The sequence below is a fragment of the Nannobrachium achirus genome (genome assembly GCF_963921795.1).
Source record: "Nannobrachium achirus genome assembly, chromosome: 17".
Classification (NCBI taxonomy): Eukaryota; Metazoa; Chordata; class Actinopteri; order Myctophiformes; family Myctophidae; genus Nannobrachium; species Nannobrachium achirus.
The window spans coordinates 61,943,366-61,963,266 of NC_137824.1; the positions used below are offsets into that span (position 1 = coordinate 61,943,366).

The 19,901-nt window shown below is 42.3% G+C and overlaps 2 protein-coding genes across 2 annotated transcripts in view; both read right to left on the bottom strand.

Moving 5' to 3' along the window:
- Positions 1–3,580, bottom strand: part of LOC308302590 (uncharacterized protein) — a gene marked incomplete at its 5' end in the record, with an annotated part of 12,732 nt that extends 9,152 nt beyond the window's left edge. The window contains one exon of the mRNA XM_080746846.1: positions 3,311–3,580. Coding sequence (XP_080602972.1) covers positions 3,311–3,580 — 270 coding nt within the window. The remainder of the gene's footprint in view (positions 1–3,310) is intronic.
- A 3,877-nt stretch (positions 3,581–7,457) lies between these two features.
- The window catches only part of rnf20 (ring finger protein 20, E3 ubiquitin protein ligase), a 47,718-nt gene continuing 35,274 nt past the window's right edge, over positions 7,458–19,901 (bottom strand). Inside the window, exons 16-23 of the mRNA XM_080746847.1 lie at positions 19,082–19,326; positions 18,008–18,125; positions 16,506–16,655; positions 15,827–16,039; positions 14,945–15,070; positions 12,401–12,541; positions 10,949–11,053; positions 7,458–9,649 (exon numbers count right to left, since the gene is read on the bottom strand). Coding sequence (XP_080602973.1) covers positions 9,473–9,649; positions 10,949–11,053; positions 12,401–12,541; positions 14,945–15,070; positions 15,827–16,039; positions 16,506–16,655; positions 18,008–18,125; positions 19,082–19,326 — 1,275 coding nt within the window. The 3' untranslated portion in view covers positions 7,458–9,472. The remainder of the gene's footprint in view (positions 9,650–10,948; positions 11,054–12,400; positions 12,542–14,944; positions 15,071–15,826; positions 16,040–16,505; positions 16,656–18,007; positions 18,126–19,081; positions 19,327–19,901) is intronic.

A 19,901-nucleotide genomic window follows, 5' to 3' on the forward strand; every position in this document is an offset into this window, starting at 1 on the left:
AAAGAAAGGGTCAAACTCGTTCTTCTGCTATACCACAAAAATGTGGAATGCCTTACCGAAGGTCTTAAAGGAGTGTGGATCACTAGCATCCTTTAAAATCGCCCTGAAAAACCACTTACAGGCAGCAGCCGTTTGCAACTGGTAAAACAAACCTAGCCCAGCCCTACCCTCCCCTGCCCCTTCTTTGTATATACTTTTTGTTTGTATAGACTTACTGGTTTTTTGTTCTTTCTTTTTTTACAGACAATATCTACTGCATAGTACTGTGTTCTATTCGTCTGTCATTCAATGTTATATGAGATACTTCAATGGTTTCCTGTGGAAATAAGCTTAGTCTTTTTCTAGGATCTCCTTTTAGTAGACCTTGTACCAGTGAACTGTACCGTCATGAAACTGTACCTTTTCCTATGCAAACTGACAATAAAGTCTTCAATCAATCAAAACTATTGCTGTATTGACTTCCTAAGAACCTTCGAGGGAGAGTGCTCATGTGCGTCTTGCGGTGACACGCTCCCTAGTTTCTTCTTCTCTGAGCTGCTTTTTTTCGCACTGATTTTTTACTTTGACTTTTGCACTATTAGGTTGTGTTGGTAGTTTCTTAGTATTCTGCTTTGTTTAACAATGTCAGTGAGATACTTGTTGCACTAACTAGCATTGACTGTTACGGTCTCTTTTTGTAAGACACTTTATGTATATATACTTATATATTATTCGCCCCCTCTATTGATGCACCTTCTCTTTATTGGTACTGTACTGCTCTTTTTTTCCTCTTATCTATCTTTTTTTCTTACGTCTCTGTAACTTTGTAAATAACTGTATACTGCTGTGCTACAACTGCATGGACAACTGAATTTCCCCCTTGGGATAATAAAGGTATCTATCTATCTATCTATCTAAAACTGTTGGTTTATTAACAGATATAAATATGACTCCGTGACGTCAACACCAGAGCAGAACAACATTGTCAGAGTGATGGATGAGACCAGCAGAACAGAAGGAACCCAGTTTAGACGTACAAGAACCCAGCAGAACAGAAGGAACCCAGGGTAGAAGTACAAGAACCCAACAGAACAGAACACCCGGCCGGACGGAGAGGAACCCAACAGATGTTGTCACAGAGGCTGTCACAATTATTACATAATCGTCTAATCGCAATTCTTTTTCATAATCGTCATAATCGTTTCCATGTTGAAAAAATCATATATATATTTTTTTAAAGTAAAAAACAGTGGAAATAGCCGATCTACAAGCTCACAGCGCTGTGAGCTTGTAGATCTATCAATGTTCTTTTTTAAGTATAAACTTGTCAAATATGTCAGTCATTTCTTTGTGTATTTAGGTTATGGGTCATAATTGCCATGTGCAACTTCAAAGCCTACAAGCCAAACAGGAATGTAATTGTCACCGACAAAAACACAATTAAATCATTAATCGCAATATCTGAGTGACAATTGAGTATCTGAGACGAATAACAGTCTAAAGTCCATATTAGATTTTTTTATATATATTTTTTTGGATTTACCAGACTGTAAACCACAAACTAGTCATTTTTAATCTATTACATTGTTAATGCACTCCCCCCTCATTTTGTTTAATTGTCGGTTACGGACTTAGACTGTTGTTCCACAAACTGCTGGAGATATACTGTTGTTCCACTTTCCATGAGTATTATTAAGTACTATTAGTATAATTCCTAATATGAGAGAGGAGTACTTTAAGACTTTAAGAGATGAAAAACTTCTAGTTTGTGGTTTACAGTCTGGTAAATCAAAAAAAGATCTTTATCCAAAAATTTAAAATACAGACTTGGAATGTTATTCGTCTCCATTAATGGTCATGTAAATGGTCATGTAAAAATGTCATAATGGTGACAGACGGCTCTGCCAACAGAACAGAAGGTTGTTCTTACCATGGACACCTTATAGACGTTTTCCTCACCAAGATACGACTCTAGAGACAACACTGCACTCTGAGGGACAGCAGAGGACAGACGGACAGCAGAGGGACAGACAGACAGCAGAGGGACAGACAGACGGACAGCAGAGGGACAGACGGACAAGATGACAGGGAGACAAGAGGAGAAGCAGCAGGACAGAAGGACAGAGGAGGAGGACGGACAGACGGACAGGGGGAGGACAGATATAAGCAGACGTGAGGGGGGGGGGGGGGGTGGGGGGGGGGGGATTAGGAGGGAGAAGATTGGGGGATCAAGGAGGAGATTATAAAGTTTTTTGGGGGGAAACCGGAGCAGAGGGGGGGGTGGGGGGGGGTGGGGGGAGAAACACACACACACACACACACACACACACACACACACACACACACACACACACACACACACACACACACACACACACACAGTGTTTAAAAAGAGGAAAACACAGTTAAAAGCACCAGGAGGAAAAAACACACTTTAGAGTGAAGTTAGAGAGACACTGACTGGTGATGATTAATTAATTAACCACACCATACACTATGATATTAAAGAAAAGATACATTAATATTAAAGATAGAATAGATTGATATTAAAGAAAGGATTAATAGAGATATTAAGGATAAAGCCAGACATCAGTAGCATAAAGATCACTGAAGTAAATAATAAAGCTTTTACAGTGAAATCCTTAATGTTCATTTAAATTAAAGCTTCAACCTGCAACTCATTAGAATGAATAAAAGGATCATTTTAATCAGAGTTTGCATGGTTCTCAAAGTGTGGTCCGGGGACCGCCAGGGGTCCTATCTAGGGTGAACCAAATGGACCCTTACAGCTCTGTAACTCTGAGAGTGTACAAATGGAACCAAATGGACCCTTACAGCTCTGTAACTCTGAGAGTGTACAAATGGAACCAAATGGACCCTTACAGCTCAGTGACTCTGAGAGTGTACAAATGGAACCAAATGGACCCTTACGGCTCTGTAAATGGTAAATGGTGCATTTATATAGTGCTTTTATCCAAGGCACTTTACATAGATTGTGCATTACATTCACCCATTCACACACACATTCATACACCGGTGGTGGAGGAAACCATGCAAGGCACCAACCTGCTCACCGGGAGCAATGTGGGGTTCAGAGTCTTGCCCAAGGACTCTTCGATATTGGGGGAGCCCGGATTCGAACTGGGAACCCTTCAGGAAACCCTTCGTGCTCTAATAACGGTTTTTCTACCCCTGAGCTATGCTGCCCCATAACTCTCTCTCACACACACACACACACACACACACACACACACACACACACACACACACACACACACACACACACACACACACACACACACACACACACACACACACACACAGACAGTACCTCAGCAGTAGATTGCATCACGTGTCTTCCCAGAACAGACTCCAGGTACTGCTGGATGTCATCGCAGGTTCCGCGGACCAGCGAGCGGAGGTTGACGGGATGGGGGTCCGCCGGGGGTCCGTCCTCCTCCTCCCCGGGCAGGCTGCTGGCCTGCAGGCCGGGGAATCCCAGCACCAGCAGCAGTAACACCCCCACACCCAGCCTGATCCACCCCGCAGACATGCGCCCTGTCCCCGCCACACTGGCACGGACCACCGCCGATACACACATGGTTTAGATGGGTTTTTACCGAGGAGGGAAAATACTAACTAATGTATAAAATAAAGTATCCTGTAATCTAGTTTGTTCTTACAGACTGTATTTGGTTTGACAGGCTATAAATAATACTGTCAGATCAGCGGTTCTGACTGGACGCTTCTATAAATCTTTTAAAAACTTTTGATTTGTCTGTAATGTTTACAGAGGAAAAAAACAACGACTGTGTTTTGATGTTATTACAGAGTTATTAATAAACTATAAAAAGATAATAATACTGTGATCAGCGAGTCTGAGTGTCTGCTATAATAAATCAGATTTATAAATGGATCGGTGTTGACAGATCATCAAACTGCAGCTAAACACTGTTTAAAGATCAGATCAGTTTGCATGAAGGAATGAAGACTGTTGGCATTAAAATCTATGGCTGAAAACACAACCATCCAACAGCTTAGAGCTGAAGGTTCATTTACGCAGCAAACTCCTAAACTTCTCCAATAATTAAATTCATGGATAAAAAAACAGATCTCCAAAAAGCGGACGCTCCGGACGCGCTGCAGCGGTGTGACTATATTTGGTCATAAAAGGCAGATCAGAGGCAGAGCGCCAACGGTAAACAGTTTAAAGTGTTAGTAATAAAAACGGATACAATGAAACAACAATGTCTGAAAAGTTGTTGTTCTTTTCTTTACGTCGCTCCGCTGCGCGATGACGTAGATGATGATGATGAGGAGTTCCTACAGTCCAGATATGGAGATGAAGATGATTTAATATTAATAATAATAATCCTTAATGTCTGAGTTTGATCAGAAGAAATCAACAGATTAAAGTCTTGTCTTCTTTCTGCTCCTGTTCTGTCCTCTCCTGACGCGCGCTGCATGCGCGCTCCCGTGGAACTGGTTCTATTTTTACAGCAGAGCAAAACCTACTGGACCGGTCCGGGAGAGGACAGGTGCATGATGGGAGATGTAGTTCTATTTAAACATCTTACAGTAGAGCTGAGTTAACATTAAAACCTACTGGACCGGTCCATGAGGGGACAGGTGCATGATGGGAGATGTAGTTCTATTTAAACATCTTACAATAGAGCTGAACCTACTGGACCGGTCCATGAGGGGAGAGGTGCATGATGGGAGTTGTGGTCCGTTTATTATAGGGTCAGAGGTTAAAGGAGTAGTTCACCCCCCAAATGACTTATTTCTATTGATCACTCATGACATGGAGACTTGAGTTCAATAATATTTCAGTTTTTTGTCACATTCCTATGACAATCATTTGATTATAGTAAATGTACCCCCACTGACTCTAGATGCATCTGGAATCAATGGGCCTAAGAGTAGGCTCAAATTATAGGCTTAGGAATGCGACAAAAAACTAAAAATATTATTAAACTTAAGGCTCCATCCATAGGAGAAAAAATAAGTCATTTTGGGGGTGAACTACTCCTTTAAAAGGAACAGCCTACTTGCTACTTCACCCCAAAATTACCTTCTGTCTATCAAACACACAATAACTCAGTGATGGAAGCCTACTCACGTTTCACTCAAGTAAAAGTATCAATACTGCAATGTAGAAATAACCTACTGTGTTAAAATGAGCCTAGAAGTCCTGTTTTAAAAAATGTACTGCAGTAAAATCATCAAAATATAAAGTGGAAAGTGGACTCATTGTGAAAAATGCTCCATTTGAAAAAGTTCAGAAATGTATAAAAAATCTTTTGAAACTACAAGCTCACAATGAGTTGTAATGTGATGCATTGTGAGCAACATTGTTTGTTTTGTAATAATAATCAGAATCTACAAAGTAACTTTAGTGACTCAGGTTTTCAAATAATTGTAGTGGAGTAAAAAAGTATATTTGAGATGCAGTGGAGTAGAAGTAAAACCTAGGGAGAATTGTAAATAGTCCAACAAAATAAAAGTACCTCAACATCGTACTTGAGTATCAGTACTTTATCAGTAGTTAGTTACTTTACACCACTGTGATGACTCACCTCATGACAAACACACTGCCAGGGTTTAGGAGCAGAATGCTGGCCTCCGCTACCGTCAGCCTGAGGGAACTCAACGCTCACCCTGAACTGGGCATTCACCAAATATTAGAATATTAGAATATCAAAGTCACTATTCGACGTTGTTCACCCAAGTTGAATATTCGCTTATTTTTTTATTTTTTTATTGTTTTCTCTTTAAAACTACTGGTATATATATATTTCTTCATGGTTTATAAAGCTTGGCTAGATAGGAATTGTAGGTATTACATTTAATGTGACTCGGTTCCGCAGATAAATATTGTGAACATAGCAGATCTACAAGCTCACATTGAGCATGTAGATCTGCTATTTTCACAGATCTGCTATGTTCGCCTCTTGCTTACTTAATATTTGACAGTTTGGCCAGTCCTGTCGAATATTCGACTATTTGAATACTTTGAGGTTGAATAATTCGAATACTAAAAATCACTATTCGTGAATGCCCTACCCTGAACCACCAGAAAGCTCGCCAAGAGCCTACAGTTCAAATCACAGGGTTGACGGTTGTAATCTGCATACGATCCTCTCTATCTATCTATCTATCTATGTATCTATATATCTATGTATCTATCTATCTATCTATGTATCTATCTATCTATCTATCTATAATTCACAGGTTGACGGTTGTAATGTGCATGGCGTGCATACCATCCTCTGTACTTCAAAGTTTCACTTTTAAAAGCTTTGAGGAGCGTTGGTGCTCTGCAGGGATCATGATTCTAACGGTTCAGTCAACAGATAAGCCAACACAAACCGTAGTCCAATACAATTCATTGTAGTTTTAGTCGACTAAAACCTTATCATTTAGTCAACAAAAACTACACTGCTCTCTGTCGAGGTGCCAACTTGTGCCTTGTGCACTCACGGCCATGTATGGCCTACGTGCACGCCTGTAGAGGAGCGTGCACGTACTGTGAGGAGCGTGCACGTACTGTGAGGAGCGCGCACGTACTGTGAGGAGCGTGCACGTACTGTGAGGAGCGTGCACGTACTCGGTGTGCTCTGCTGGCGCAAGAAACTAGAAAGGTGAAACTCAGGGTCGCGAGTCACCGCTCACCATTCTGTCTTAAAGGTGATCCACCATGAAATTTCACTTTTTCTATTTTAAAACCTTTTTTTGGGGTCCCACTGGCACCTTCTATCCTCACAAAGTCCTATTTCTGTACATTGTGTCTTTCTCTGGTTTTGAGAAGGCGAAGGTAAAAAGCATCCCACGGGTTCTCAAAACAGGCTGTCCAGATTTGCTGCCGTCGCTGACATCATCGACGGACGTTTTTGAAGAAAAGAAATAGCTAAATTGTATTTTTTCAAAAGATTTATTTTTCTTCAAATATATATATATATATATTTATTTTATTTTATTTATTTATTTATTTATTTGGGGGGGGGGGGGGGGGGGGGCAGCTGAAAATGCTCTGAGAGCGGCTCTTCAGGAGTGGTAATTTAGCCTCAAACCTTTTGAAAAACGTTTTTGGGACATAAAAAATATGACATAAATACTTTTTAAATGCATGGTGTATCACCTTTTAACATTTATATTAGATATTGTGATGCCATGTGAAGCATGACCAATCCTGTCTTGATTGGACATTGTATTGTTTTCAACCCAAATATAACTTCAGGTTCACAAAAAAAATAAAAAATAAAAAAATAAATAGCTGGCATTAAAGTTCTCTGACCCAGAACTACAGTGTGTTGCCGATAGCAACCACACTAACAAAACATTTCAGATGACCAGAGAACATGACCATATATGATCATATCCTGTCAACATTCACACAGATCAACAGGAAGCAGCAATAATCTCATGTTTCTACTGTACTTTAATAACTAGCATTATGACACAGTACCCACTAAACCATGATGTCATCATGATGTCACCATGACATCACTGTCGGGTGAAAACCTTGCATGTCCATAAATGGGCGTGGGGACGATGAGCATTACTGCGGGGTTTATCAGATGGCCTTCTGATATTAAACAACGAAAAGGCCATGTGCGGTAAAATCTGAAAACAAGTTTGGGTGCAAATGGCTAAAGTGTTAATTAATCAATACTTTTCACATTATGGACAGGAGAGGTTTTCTACCCAGCAACAGAACATGGATGAAACTAACAAATACAAAAGCAACCAAAAATGCAATAAAATAAAAAAGAGATCCTGACACATTATGTAAGATAAATGTTAAACTACGCTCATGTTAGATGATATTATCCTTGTTAAAATCAGAGTTACACGGCATCCGCATCGTCTCAGCGAGAATGGGAGGATCTAGAGATCTAGAGAATAGTAGATCTCGTGGTGCCCTCACAGCAATGCTTCTCAAGGTGGGGTCCGGGGACCCCCAGGGGTCCTTAGGGGAGGTTCCAGGGGGTTCCTTAAACCCAACGCATTATTACCCATTGTTACTTTAACCATTGAAAAATAGCAGATCTACAAGCTCACAGTGCGGCTGTGAGCTTGTAGATTAGCAGTCTTTGAATATCTTTGACCCGAAAAATGATGTGTATTTATCCGTCTCAAACTATTTAGCTCCAGGGACCCCCCAGAAGCAGGGACCCCCCAGAAGCTCCAGGGACCCCCCAGCTCCAGGGACCCCCCAGAAGCAAAATTGGAGTTACAAATATTCGCTTTAAAAATACATACTGTATATTCAAAGATTTTTACAAATGTGTTGCGCTGCTAGCTTGTAGATCTGCTATTTTTTCAATAGTTAAAACATAAAATACTGGTCCATTTGGTTAATTCCTCTTTGTCCTCTCTGGGCCACTAGTCTGCTGTTTGGCGCCCCCTCATGGTGGGAAGGCAGCAGGACAACACTGTGGTTTGTTTCTAGCTCACTGGTTCTAAAGGTTGGGTCTGGGGACCCCCAGGGGTCCTGGAGGGGCTTCCAAGGAGGTCCCCAGCCAACAGTATGGCACGAATATATAGCATTAAATCAAATCAAATCAAATTCTTTAACCATTTAATTTATACGTTGGGCATTCAAAATGTATCAGCTTGTACATCTGCTATTTTTGATCTCAAAACATTTTTCGAAAATTATGAATCATTTTTTAACGTAAATCTTCTCTTTTGGGGGTCCCTGGCACCAAACATTTTCAGACGGGGGTCCAAACACGCTACATATTAAGGACTTTAAGCTCCGACCATTTTAAGGAGAAAATCGCCGTCAAAACCGTTAAGCAAACAGCCGCCGGAGACGGCTGTCCCTCCCCTCTTTGGTTCCCATGGCGACGCGTCAACGCAGCAGACGTAGACGCTACGTAAAAGGGAGCTTCTGCCGTAGCAGGAACGGCTGCGACGGCAGGCAGGTTTATCTATCGAGCGCCGACATTTCCGGTTACCGTAGCTGTCGGAGCTTAAAGTCCCTAATATCAACATGGTGGTCCTTGACACCCAGTGTTCTTCTATTCCATGTATAGAGCATCACAGTGGAAGTGGTTTCCTGGTGTCACTTAATATTCCCCATTCATCTTCCCCATAGACTTTTACACAAATATTTATAACAATTATGTTAAGCCTCGAACCAAGCCATCCAGGATGGAGGTGAATCATGATCATATAACCTTTGATCCTATGTGAAAACATATTTCAATATTACATTATTTGATATACTACATTTAATAACTACCCTTTGTTTAGCGATTTTCAAAATGTTCTTTTCATAGAAACAAAGGTTGTATGGTCATCATTCACTGCCATCCTGGATGGCTTGGTTCGAGGCTTAACATAATTGTTATAAATATTTTTGTAAAAGTCTATGGTGAAAATGAATGGGAGATTTGTAAGTAGCACCAGTAAACCACTTCCCCTGCGATGCGCTATATGCGGTGGAAGTTGTTGTATCGCCCCCTAGTGGTTCAGGAGGTTTCTATCCGATGTATATGCGGTGGAAGTCGTTGGCTCCAAAGGCGGCGTTGCATTTGGGGCATTTCCTCTGGCGCGTGTCGTAGCGCGTCTTCACGCACTCGAAGCAGAACACGTGGAAACACTTGGTCAGGACCGCGTCTTTGACACGAGAGTTACAGCACGGGCAGGTCAGACGAGCCTGGGGGAGAGCGCACGTACACACACACACACACACACACACACACACACACACACACACACACACACACACACACACACACACACACACACACACACACACACACACACAGATGATTAGAGTTCAAACAATGACAGATTCTGTTTAATGTCATGATATATATAATATATTCTAAAATTAAAGCCAAAAAAAATTATCCCAAGACTGAAATGTATTTTCAGTCCCAAAATGTGATTTGGGGTTTTTCCCTTAAGTTCTGAACTGCCTTCACTTAATGTGTGCCCATTGGTTTGGCAGTTAAACTTGGATGCAGGAAAGGTGGGCATCACGATGTTTGGCTGTTTTCTATCCATAGGTGAATGCAGGGGTTGACGCTAAGGCTGTCCCGGGGCAGGTCAATAAAACGGTCGGGTAGGTGAAGCTTGCTACCAGGTTGCCCGACCGGGCAAGTGCCCATTTTGATTAACATAATATTAAATCTCTCCCTCGTCCCTCCACACACACTCTGACTCTCACACACACACACACACAACGAACTGCAGCTTGTGGTGGCTGCGTGAGCTCAGTTGAAAACAGCTAATCTACAAGGCGTACAAACTCACATCATGCTAAAGAATGGCCAGATTAATGCACACACTTTACGTGCTGAAGCACAGGGCACCAGGCTATTCCTGCAAAAGTGCTGAAATCTATAGCTGTTGGTATCCAGCCACACATATCCACAATATTGCGCAACATAAATGCATTTAATCATGAGCAGCATGTGTGTCCACTGCAGCCTGCTTGTTTAGCGTCCTGTGCTAAGATAAACACATCTCTGACTCTGATCACCCAATGTTGCCAGGTGTTGTTTTTGATAGAGAAACAAGCAACCAGGTCTATGACAGTTTTATTTAATTTTTTTCCGTGTGTGTGGTGGGGTGTGGGGTGTGTGTGTGTGTGGTGGGAGACCTTAGTGTCAACCCCTGGTGTATGGATCTACATGACCTGGTCCCGCACGACGTCACCACTCATAGTAACTATGAGGAGGCTGAACAAGATCTACACAAAAGTTGACTCCTCAAAACTGCTTATTAAACTGTATCCAATAATCACACCTTTATGATAGATCCATGTCAATCATCTGACTCTATTATATTCTACTGACTGGGGACGGAGGCTGGTAGTTTGGAGATCACTTGACCACTTTGTTATAGCAGTGAGGAGGTCTACAGATCATTAGAACAGTGAGGGTCTATAGGTCATTATACCAGAGGGTCTATAGATCATTATAGCAGAGGGTCTACAGATCATCAGTACCTTGTACTCGTTGATTTCCTCGTTGAGGATCTCGTCTCCGTTGCTGATCTTCTCTGCTGGTTTCTTTGCTTTCTCGATCTTCCTCCTCAGTTTGGAAATGTCCGGGAGGATGATGATGATGATGATCATTATTATGATAATGATAATGATGATAATGATGATAATAATGATAATGATAACAACCTACTGTAGGCTGCATCCCAATCAAGAGGGCAATTGCATTGGCTTCTCTTCATTTTTAAAATGCATTCACTTTAATCACTCTTCCTACAGTACCTGTAGCTGAAACAGTATCTGGTTTAATCTACTGCATCATCATCCACTCAGACACCTGCAACATCTTACTATGATCCACCAACCATCACTAAGGAGGTTGATTGGACGCAGGTGTTTCAGTCATAAAGCTGATCTTCCTCCATCTCTCAGATCCATCTCATCCCTCCTACATTCACATCTGGAATCAACTTGTATGTGTTTCTAAAGTGACTCTACCTGTATGGACAAACTGTACACTCTATGTATTTGTATTGTATTGTATTGTGTCCCAGTCTCTCTTCTATTGCTCACCAGCTGATGGGTGGGAGAGGATGAGCATTAAAGCTATCTGTGTATGAACGTGTATCTGTAATTCTTGTCTTGTATTTATGTCTGCTGTTCATGTTCTTTGGTTCTTCATGTTTTTATGGTCTCTCTTGAACATGAGACGCTGCATCTCAAGGAGCGACGATCCCTTCAATATAATCTGAATCTTCTGAATTTAACAACAACAGCAACAATCAATCAAACAAACAAACAGACACATCTGATCAGGGCAGGCCTAGTCTCGCGTAGCCAGACAACTATTCACAATCTCCGAATGCTATATACTGTAGAGTCTGGAACGGCAGCTCCTGAACGGCGAGTATCGAAGTAGCCACTGCTGCACTGAACTGTAATCCCATTGGAAACATAACAGAAACACACTAGCACAGACAGAGTCATTTGAGCAGCATATTCTTGTTATGGGTGTATAGTTTAAGAAAACGTTTGAAAAACATCATGGAGGTAACACCAATAACACCAGAGAAAGACGAAATAATGCCCCTAGAAATATTGAAAGGAGACTTAACGCTTCCAGTAGGACATGTTATTGCTACTGCACCAAGGGAGAGGTTGCGTCACATCTGCTTTATCTCACACTCATCGTTTCTATTTCCGTGCCCCAGACTGTTGACGGGAGCATTTACCAAATCGCGGAGGCAACAGTCTGGCCACGCGAGACTAGGGCAGACCTTAATGCCCCAGCTGACTGAACCACTTTCTGCTCTGTCTCTTTCTGGTCAACATGTAGACAGTAGACACCAGTGTCTCTTTCTTGTCATGTAGACACCGGTGTGTGTGCGTGTGTGGCGTGCGTGCGTGCGTGCGTGCGTGCGTGCGTGCGTGCGTGCGTGCGTGTGTGTGTGTACGTACCTGTGCACGGCGTGCGTTGAAGCTCTCCTTCTCTCTAGAGATGCTGTTCTCGATCACCTCCTCTCTGACCAGACGGAGGCGCTGTTGCACCTGATCCAGCTGAGAGCGAACCTCCTCTGATAGCAGACATGACTCCTGAGTCTGAGAGAGGAGAGAGAGAGGAGAGAGAGAGAGAGAGAGAGAGACAGAGAGAGAGAGAGAGAGACAGAGAGACAGAGAGAGAGAGAGAGAGAGACAGAGAGACAGAGAGACAGAGAGAGAGAGAGAGAGAGACAGAGAGACAGAGAGAGAGAGAGAGAGAGAGAGAGAGAGAGAGAGAGAGAGAGACAGAGAGACAGAGAGAGAGAGAGAGAGAGAGAGAGAGAGAGAGACAGAGAGACAGAGAGAGAGAGAGAGAGAGAGAGAGAGAGAGACCAGAGAGAGAGAGAGAGAGAGAGAGAGAGAGAGAGAGAGAGAGAGACAGAGAGACAGAGAGAGAGAGAGAGAGAGAGAGAGAGAGAGAGAGGAATGAACTTACACAATCACAACACAAACTAGAAACATATTTGGCCCTAAACAGACAGTACATTGTGGCAGATTACCTAAGCACAGTAACTGATAACAACCTGAGAAAGACATTGACAATGTACAGACTGAGTGATCACGGCTTGGCGATAGAGAAGGGCAGACACAGACAGAGAGGAGAGGCTGTGCTGTCATTGTGATGAGGGAGCTGTAGAGACAGAATTACACTTCCTAACACAATGTAAAAAATACACAAACAGTAGGGAGGAATTCTTACCAAAAATTGAAATAATTTGCCTAGAATTCAGAAGTATGACAGAAAGGGATAAATTGCCACTCCTTTTGGGAGAAATGAAAGAATGTGCAGTTTTAGCTGCAAACTATGTCAACTCCTGTCACAAGAAAAGGGACCAGTAGGACACATATACTGTACACCATTATGTTTACTGTACCGCACCATCTCCTTTATGTAATGTAATTTCATTGATGTTTATTGTTAGGTTGTTTGCTGTTTGTCATAATTGTATTTGTGCTTTGGCAATATTTGTACAATTTCATGACAATAATAAAGACAGACAGACAGACAGACAGACAGAGTTTTAACTTGAGTTATTTTGGAGTGGAAGAGATTTATCTCTGAATGTTAGCACATGGTGGAATCACCCGTCAACAGTTTCTGACAGTTCATTAGACGGCCACGGCTGCTGTTGTGGAGTCTGTGGACACTGGACATTAAAAGCAGATGTCAGATTTGTCAATGCTGGTAATACTGAATAATATTTTACATTGTTAACTGTGGAAAAGGTTTGTGTGTTTGTGTGAATATTTTAACTCATTGAGTGCCTATCCCGAATTAGTTCGGGATATATGATCGTATCACAGGGTGCCTATCCCGAACAAGTTCGGGATATAAAAAAAAAAAAAAAAAAAAAAAAAATTTTTTTTTTTTTTTTTTGAAAAAAATTTTTTTGAATTTTTTTTTTTTTTTTTTGGACCCCATCAAATCTGGTGAACATGATTTCAATCGCGATTTTGCATGTTCCACCCCCATACAACCCCATCTAACATACAGGGCAGCCATTTTTGTTTACATTACATGTAAAACATAAGGGCGATTATCTCAAGAATGCCTGAATGGATTTCCAATCGGATTTTTTTGTTTGAAAGCTGTGAACAAACTGCACAAATCCACTCTGGATTGCATTGGATTTTTCAGAGCTCATTCTTCTCTGTTTTTTTCCCATGCATGAGGTGTGCAAGGTTTAATCATGGCTAAGTTGACGAAAATAAGGCTTCTAAAATGCTTGGTAGCCAATAGCTAACTTCAAGCTAACTTCATCCTCTTCCTGTACATGCAGTCATGCACAAAGGAAAGTGTTCAGGCAAGTCATGGCTGCAGCGCTTCTGCATATACCAGCATATCTCTATGGGATTTTCTCTGGCCACTGGGCGCCCTCTAGTGGTGAAAGGGGTGGCACTAAATGAGTTAACAACAGTTTGCTAAGTCTTTGAAAAAGGTCTGCTGTAAGAGGAATAAAGTATGTGTGTGCACTGCTGCACACACATGTGTGCATTGCAGTCAGACCAGACACACAGTGCACAATATATTATTTAATAAACAACGTAAAAAAAAAACACTTTCACAAGCCACAATGTGGCTTAGTATTATTAAGGGTAACAAGCAGGCACGCTGCATGCACTGCACATTAGAACACGTTTGCTAGTGAGTGTAAATCAGTGGCTTCCTCAAAGAAAAAGAAATGAGGCAAAAAAGCGGTGAAAACTAAGGTTCAGGCCTCGGCGCGGGTCGGATGCATTTTAATGATTAATGCTCAGACGTCGATTCGGGTCGGACAAAAAACTGTCGGACACGTTTCGGAACGGACAGAAAAAATGTGCCCGATCACAACTCTAGTCTGTATTAGAATATAACTAATACCCTGCCAGAAGCCCCGCCCCTACGGAGGTACCTTACGTTTGTTCATGTCCAGAGCCTGATTGGCTGGCTGTGTGCGGTGCTGCTCTGTGATTGGCTGTTACCTTGCGTTTGTTCATGTCCAGAGCCTGTGTCCTCAGAGCCAGCTCTCTCTCTGCAGTGTTGATGGTGCCCTGAAGGAGGCGCTCTTTCTCCTCCAGCTTCCTGACCACCTGCAGCTGAGCATCCACCTGCACGCACGCACGCACACACACACACACACACACACACACACACACACACACACACACACACACACACACACACACACACACACACACACACACACACACACACACACACACACACACACACAAATCGTTTGTTGTGTCACTTCTGTTACAGTACAGTAGCTACAACAGGAAAATATGCCATTGGTGTATAAAATACACCACTTTATGCACATGTACAGCTGAGATGCTTTTCTCATTCTCTTTGCTCTTTTGCTTTAGCACTGTCTTTCTTTCCTAAGTCATTATTCTTAGATGTGTTGTTTTCTGTTGTTTTGCTGTTATTTTATATAGTCTAGACCACTGCATTGTCTGTAAGGAAGCCGAACAAAAATAAATGTTAGTCTTATGTTCCTGTACAAAATACATAACAATAAAGTACAACCTTGAACCTTTGGGTAAATGTATTAATGTCTTCATTAAGTAGTGTTGTAATAATAATCCTTTAGGGTCATTAAACATCATCCTGTCAGAGTTTATCATCTCTGCTGAGGTCAGCGTCTCCACTCTGAACAATGAGACACACTGGAAACCTGTCTTCAGCTGTAACAGCTGGTCAGAGTGTGTGTGTGTGTGTGGTGTGTGTGTGTGTGTGTGTGTGTGTGTGTGTGTGTGTGTGTGTGTGTGTGTGCGTGCGTGTGCGTGTGTAGTGTACCTGTGTCTTCAGCGTCAGTAGCTGGTCAGTGTGTGTGCTAGTTATAGGTTAGTTAGAAGTACCTGTGTCTTTAAGGTTAACAGCTGGTCAGCCAGTTCTTCCTTCTCCTCCTTCAGCAGCTTGTGGATCTGGTTGGACTTTATTCTTTCACTCATCAGTTTGAAGTTAGCATCGTCTTTCTCTCTGAGCTGCTGCATCAGACGGATGTTCTGTTCCTGCATGTCCTCGAAGGCCTGGCCGGTCACGTCCATCTCACTGAGTAATGCATCCTCCTCCTGTTAATATAATAATAGTAATATTAATAATAATATATTAATAATGATGTTCTGCTCCTGCATGTCCTCGAAGGCCTGGCCGGTGACGTCCATCTCACTGAGTAATGCACCCTCCTCCTGGTAAAATGAGAATAAGAATAAAATAAAATAAATATTCCATCCACAGGGCTGAGAAAATTAGCGGTCTGATCGGTGGCTTCTCCCATTGCTGCCCTGGTGTTTGTTGACTGTTGGTTGGTGCAGCTATGATCACTACGCCTGAAACTCATCCAGTGAGAAAGATGTTCTGTGGTGGAAAAACTAAACCTGATTAATTATCTGTAAAAAGCAGACAGACATCAGACAGACAGACAGACAGACAGACAGACAGACAGACAGACAGACAGACAGACAGACAGACAGACAGACAGACAGACAGACAGACATCAGACAGACATCAGACAGACAGACAGACAGACAGACAGACCTGTTTAGCGATAGACAGCTTCTTGTTCAGGATGTCGATCTGTTCCTCCACTGATCTGATCTTCCTCAGAGCCTCTTCATCAGCCATCTTCTTCCCCTCCCTCCTCTCCCTCTCCTCTAAGTCCCGTAGACGCTGTCTGAGCTCCTCTGCCTGGAGAAACAATATCATTATTGTATACAGAGCTATTAGAAACAATATCATTATTGTATACAGAGCTATTAGAAACAATATCATTATTGTATACAGAGCTATTAGAAACAATATCATTATTGTATACAGAGCTATTAGAAACAATATCATTATTGTATACAGAGCTATTAGAAACAATATCATTATTGTATAATAAAGTCTCTACCAGCTTCACTATGAGGACACATTCGAGGCATGAGCAACACAGCCAAACATGTGGGTAGCACCGACCAACAATTTGGCAACATGGCCTGTAATATATTATACTGTTCTGCTTGCATTTACTCTCGTTGTGGGCTTCCCTGACACTGAGCTTAACATTAACAAAGTGTATACATGGCCAATATGTGTTGTTTTTCCTTTTCCTTATTACTGTGGGAGAGTGCAATCATTCAATCCCATTTTGACAATTTTTTGAGGGGTGCTACCCACACGTTTGGCTGTGTTGCTCATTCCACGAATGCCAGATCCTTACAAGCTGTACCTCGTTGTAAAGGTGACAATTAAACGATTACAAATGATATACATTGTTTTGCCAATTAGTGTTAAAGAGGAGACATAATGGAAATCAAGTTTATCATTAGTTATTAATGTACCAGAGTATATGAACGGAGCGGAGCGGGCCGTTTTTGACGTGAGCGAGCGACTTTTCAAATGGGTCTGAGCGGCTTTGGAGCGCCGACCTCCTCCGCTCCTAGCCGACCCTGTTCGGGGCCGTGCGCCGCATGTTTCCAACAAAACAGTGCAGAGTGCATGCAGTACATGGCAACGCACCGCGGAGAGGAGAGCAAACCTTTATCAAGATTTCACTCAAGTCAAATGTATCTATGTCATCCACACAAGTAGGCTATGTTTATAATGAATAGCCTTACCTACCTTGTGTCAGTTAACACATATGGTGCCAACCCCGAGTTTCCCGAGTTTGTATTGGTACCACCGCTGTGCCAACCCCGAGTTTCTCGAGTTTGGGCCGTTTTTGAAGAAAAAAATCATTTTTTTTTTTCAAATCTTTTTTTTTTTCAAATTTTTTTTGAGCTCCAGAAATGTGTTAGGCATGATCACGAAATTGCATTTTTAGTTTTATTGCCCGTCTTATTAAAAAATACAATGCCTTAGATGGTGTCTTTTGTAACATTGAAGGCAGCTCTCCATCAAAGGCTGACGTTACAGCAGGCATTTGTGTTGGGAACACTTGTTGTGGCAAAGCAAAGGATGAAGCGAGCGGGACAAGAGCTCTCTGGAGCGCGGAGCGGCTTTCGTTCCCGCTCCACTCCGCTCACATGCTCTGTAATGTACATGATAACATACTGTACCTCGGACTTGGCTTTCTTCTCAGCAGCCATCAGTTGAACTTTATCTCTCTGTTCTTTAGGAGCAGAGCGATACATGTCTAAGAGAAGCTTCATCTCTCTCTGAGACTCCTGGGCCTTCCTGTAGGGGGAGACAAACACACCGTTTATACACAACACTATACCACATTACTATACTATACCACACTATACTACAGTATGTCTAATAACAGCTTCATCTCTCTGTGAGTCCTGAGCCTTCCTGCAGGGGGAGACAAACACACCGTTTATACAAAACACTATACCACATTACTATACTATACCACACTATACTACAGTATGTCTAATAACAGCTTCATCTCTCTCTGAGACTCCTGGGCCTTCCTGTAGGGGGAGACAAACACACCGTTTATACACAACCATACATGTCTAAGAGAAGCTTCAATCTGAGACTCCTGAGCCTTCCTGTGGAGAGAGATACAGTACATACAGTTTATACACACCACTATACTACTAGATCAGGGGTTCCCAAACCTTTTAGTCTCAGGTCACCCCATGAATATTGTTTTAATCCGAGGCACCCCTACATTATAATTTTCACTCCCAGCACCTTATATTTATAGCATATCATCGTTGTTGGGTGGAAACCTTGTATGTCCAAAACCGTTCGTTTTGTATTTAGCATCTATAAAATGTACTAAACGAATGAAAACAGCAGATCTACAAGCACACAACGCCTTGGGATGCGAGGCGTTGTGTGCTTGTAGATCTGCTGTTTTCACTAGTTTTGTGCGACAGTCTTGTATGATGAAGCAGGGCAAAAGACGTACACATTTGAAACTTGGAGATACGAGGTTTCTGCCTGACAGTGGCGATATTTTAGTGATTATGTTGTGAGGAAAACGTTGAGATAACAGCCATTTTGGTTAGAACTGACTGAAAAGTGTCCAAATAAATTTCAAATATTATCAAATGATCTCGCGGCACCCCTGGACTGCCGTCGCAGCACCCCAGGGTGCCCCGTCACCCACTTTGAAAACCCCTGACTAAGAGGACCCCCTAGGGGGTCCTAGACCCCCTGTTGAAGAGTCAACCTACTTGAGTTCTGCTCGCACGATCTTCAGCTGCTCCACCTCCTTCCTCTTGGGTCCTCCACCAATCACAGAGGAGCGCTGCTCCCCGGCCTCCTCCGATTGGTTGCTGCCGGCCCCGCCCCCGGCCTTGTCCTTGTCGTCCTGCCTGGCCCCGCCCCCGGCCCCTCCCCCTCCCCCGCTGCGGGTGGAGCGCTCCCCCCCTCCCCCTCCTCGTTGCTCCTTCTCTTCCTTCTTCACCTCCTTGATCTCCTGAAGACAATCATACTTTAATTACTACTTTATTACTTTAATTACTACTTTATTACTTTAATTACTACTTTATTACTTTAATTACTACTTTATTACTTTAATTACTACTTTATTACTTTAATTACTACTTTATTACTTTATTAGTTCTTCACAGAGCAGCTCTGAGCCTCCTTGATCTCCTGAACACAATCATACTTTAATTACTACTTTAACCTTTGGAAAACAGCAGATATTCTAGACCAGTGTTTCTCAACCACTGGTCCTGGGGACCTTTGGTGTGCCCCTGAGAAGGGTCAAGTGTGCCCCTTGAAACTGCTTGAAAACCAGTATTGTATTTATCATTTTAAAAATGATGTAAACTAGTGAAAACAGCAGATCTACAAGCACACAACGCCTCGCGGTGCAAGGCGTTGTGTGCTTGTAGATCTGCTGTTTTCACTACTGTTGTGCGACAGCCTTGTATGATGAAGCAGGGCTTTACTTTGCGAAGAAACGTATACGATTTGAAACTTAATGGATGTCTTCCCGACAGTGATGATATTTACACCCCCGTATTATGTTGGTGTGACCATGGA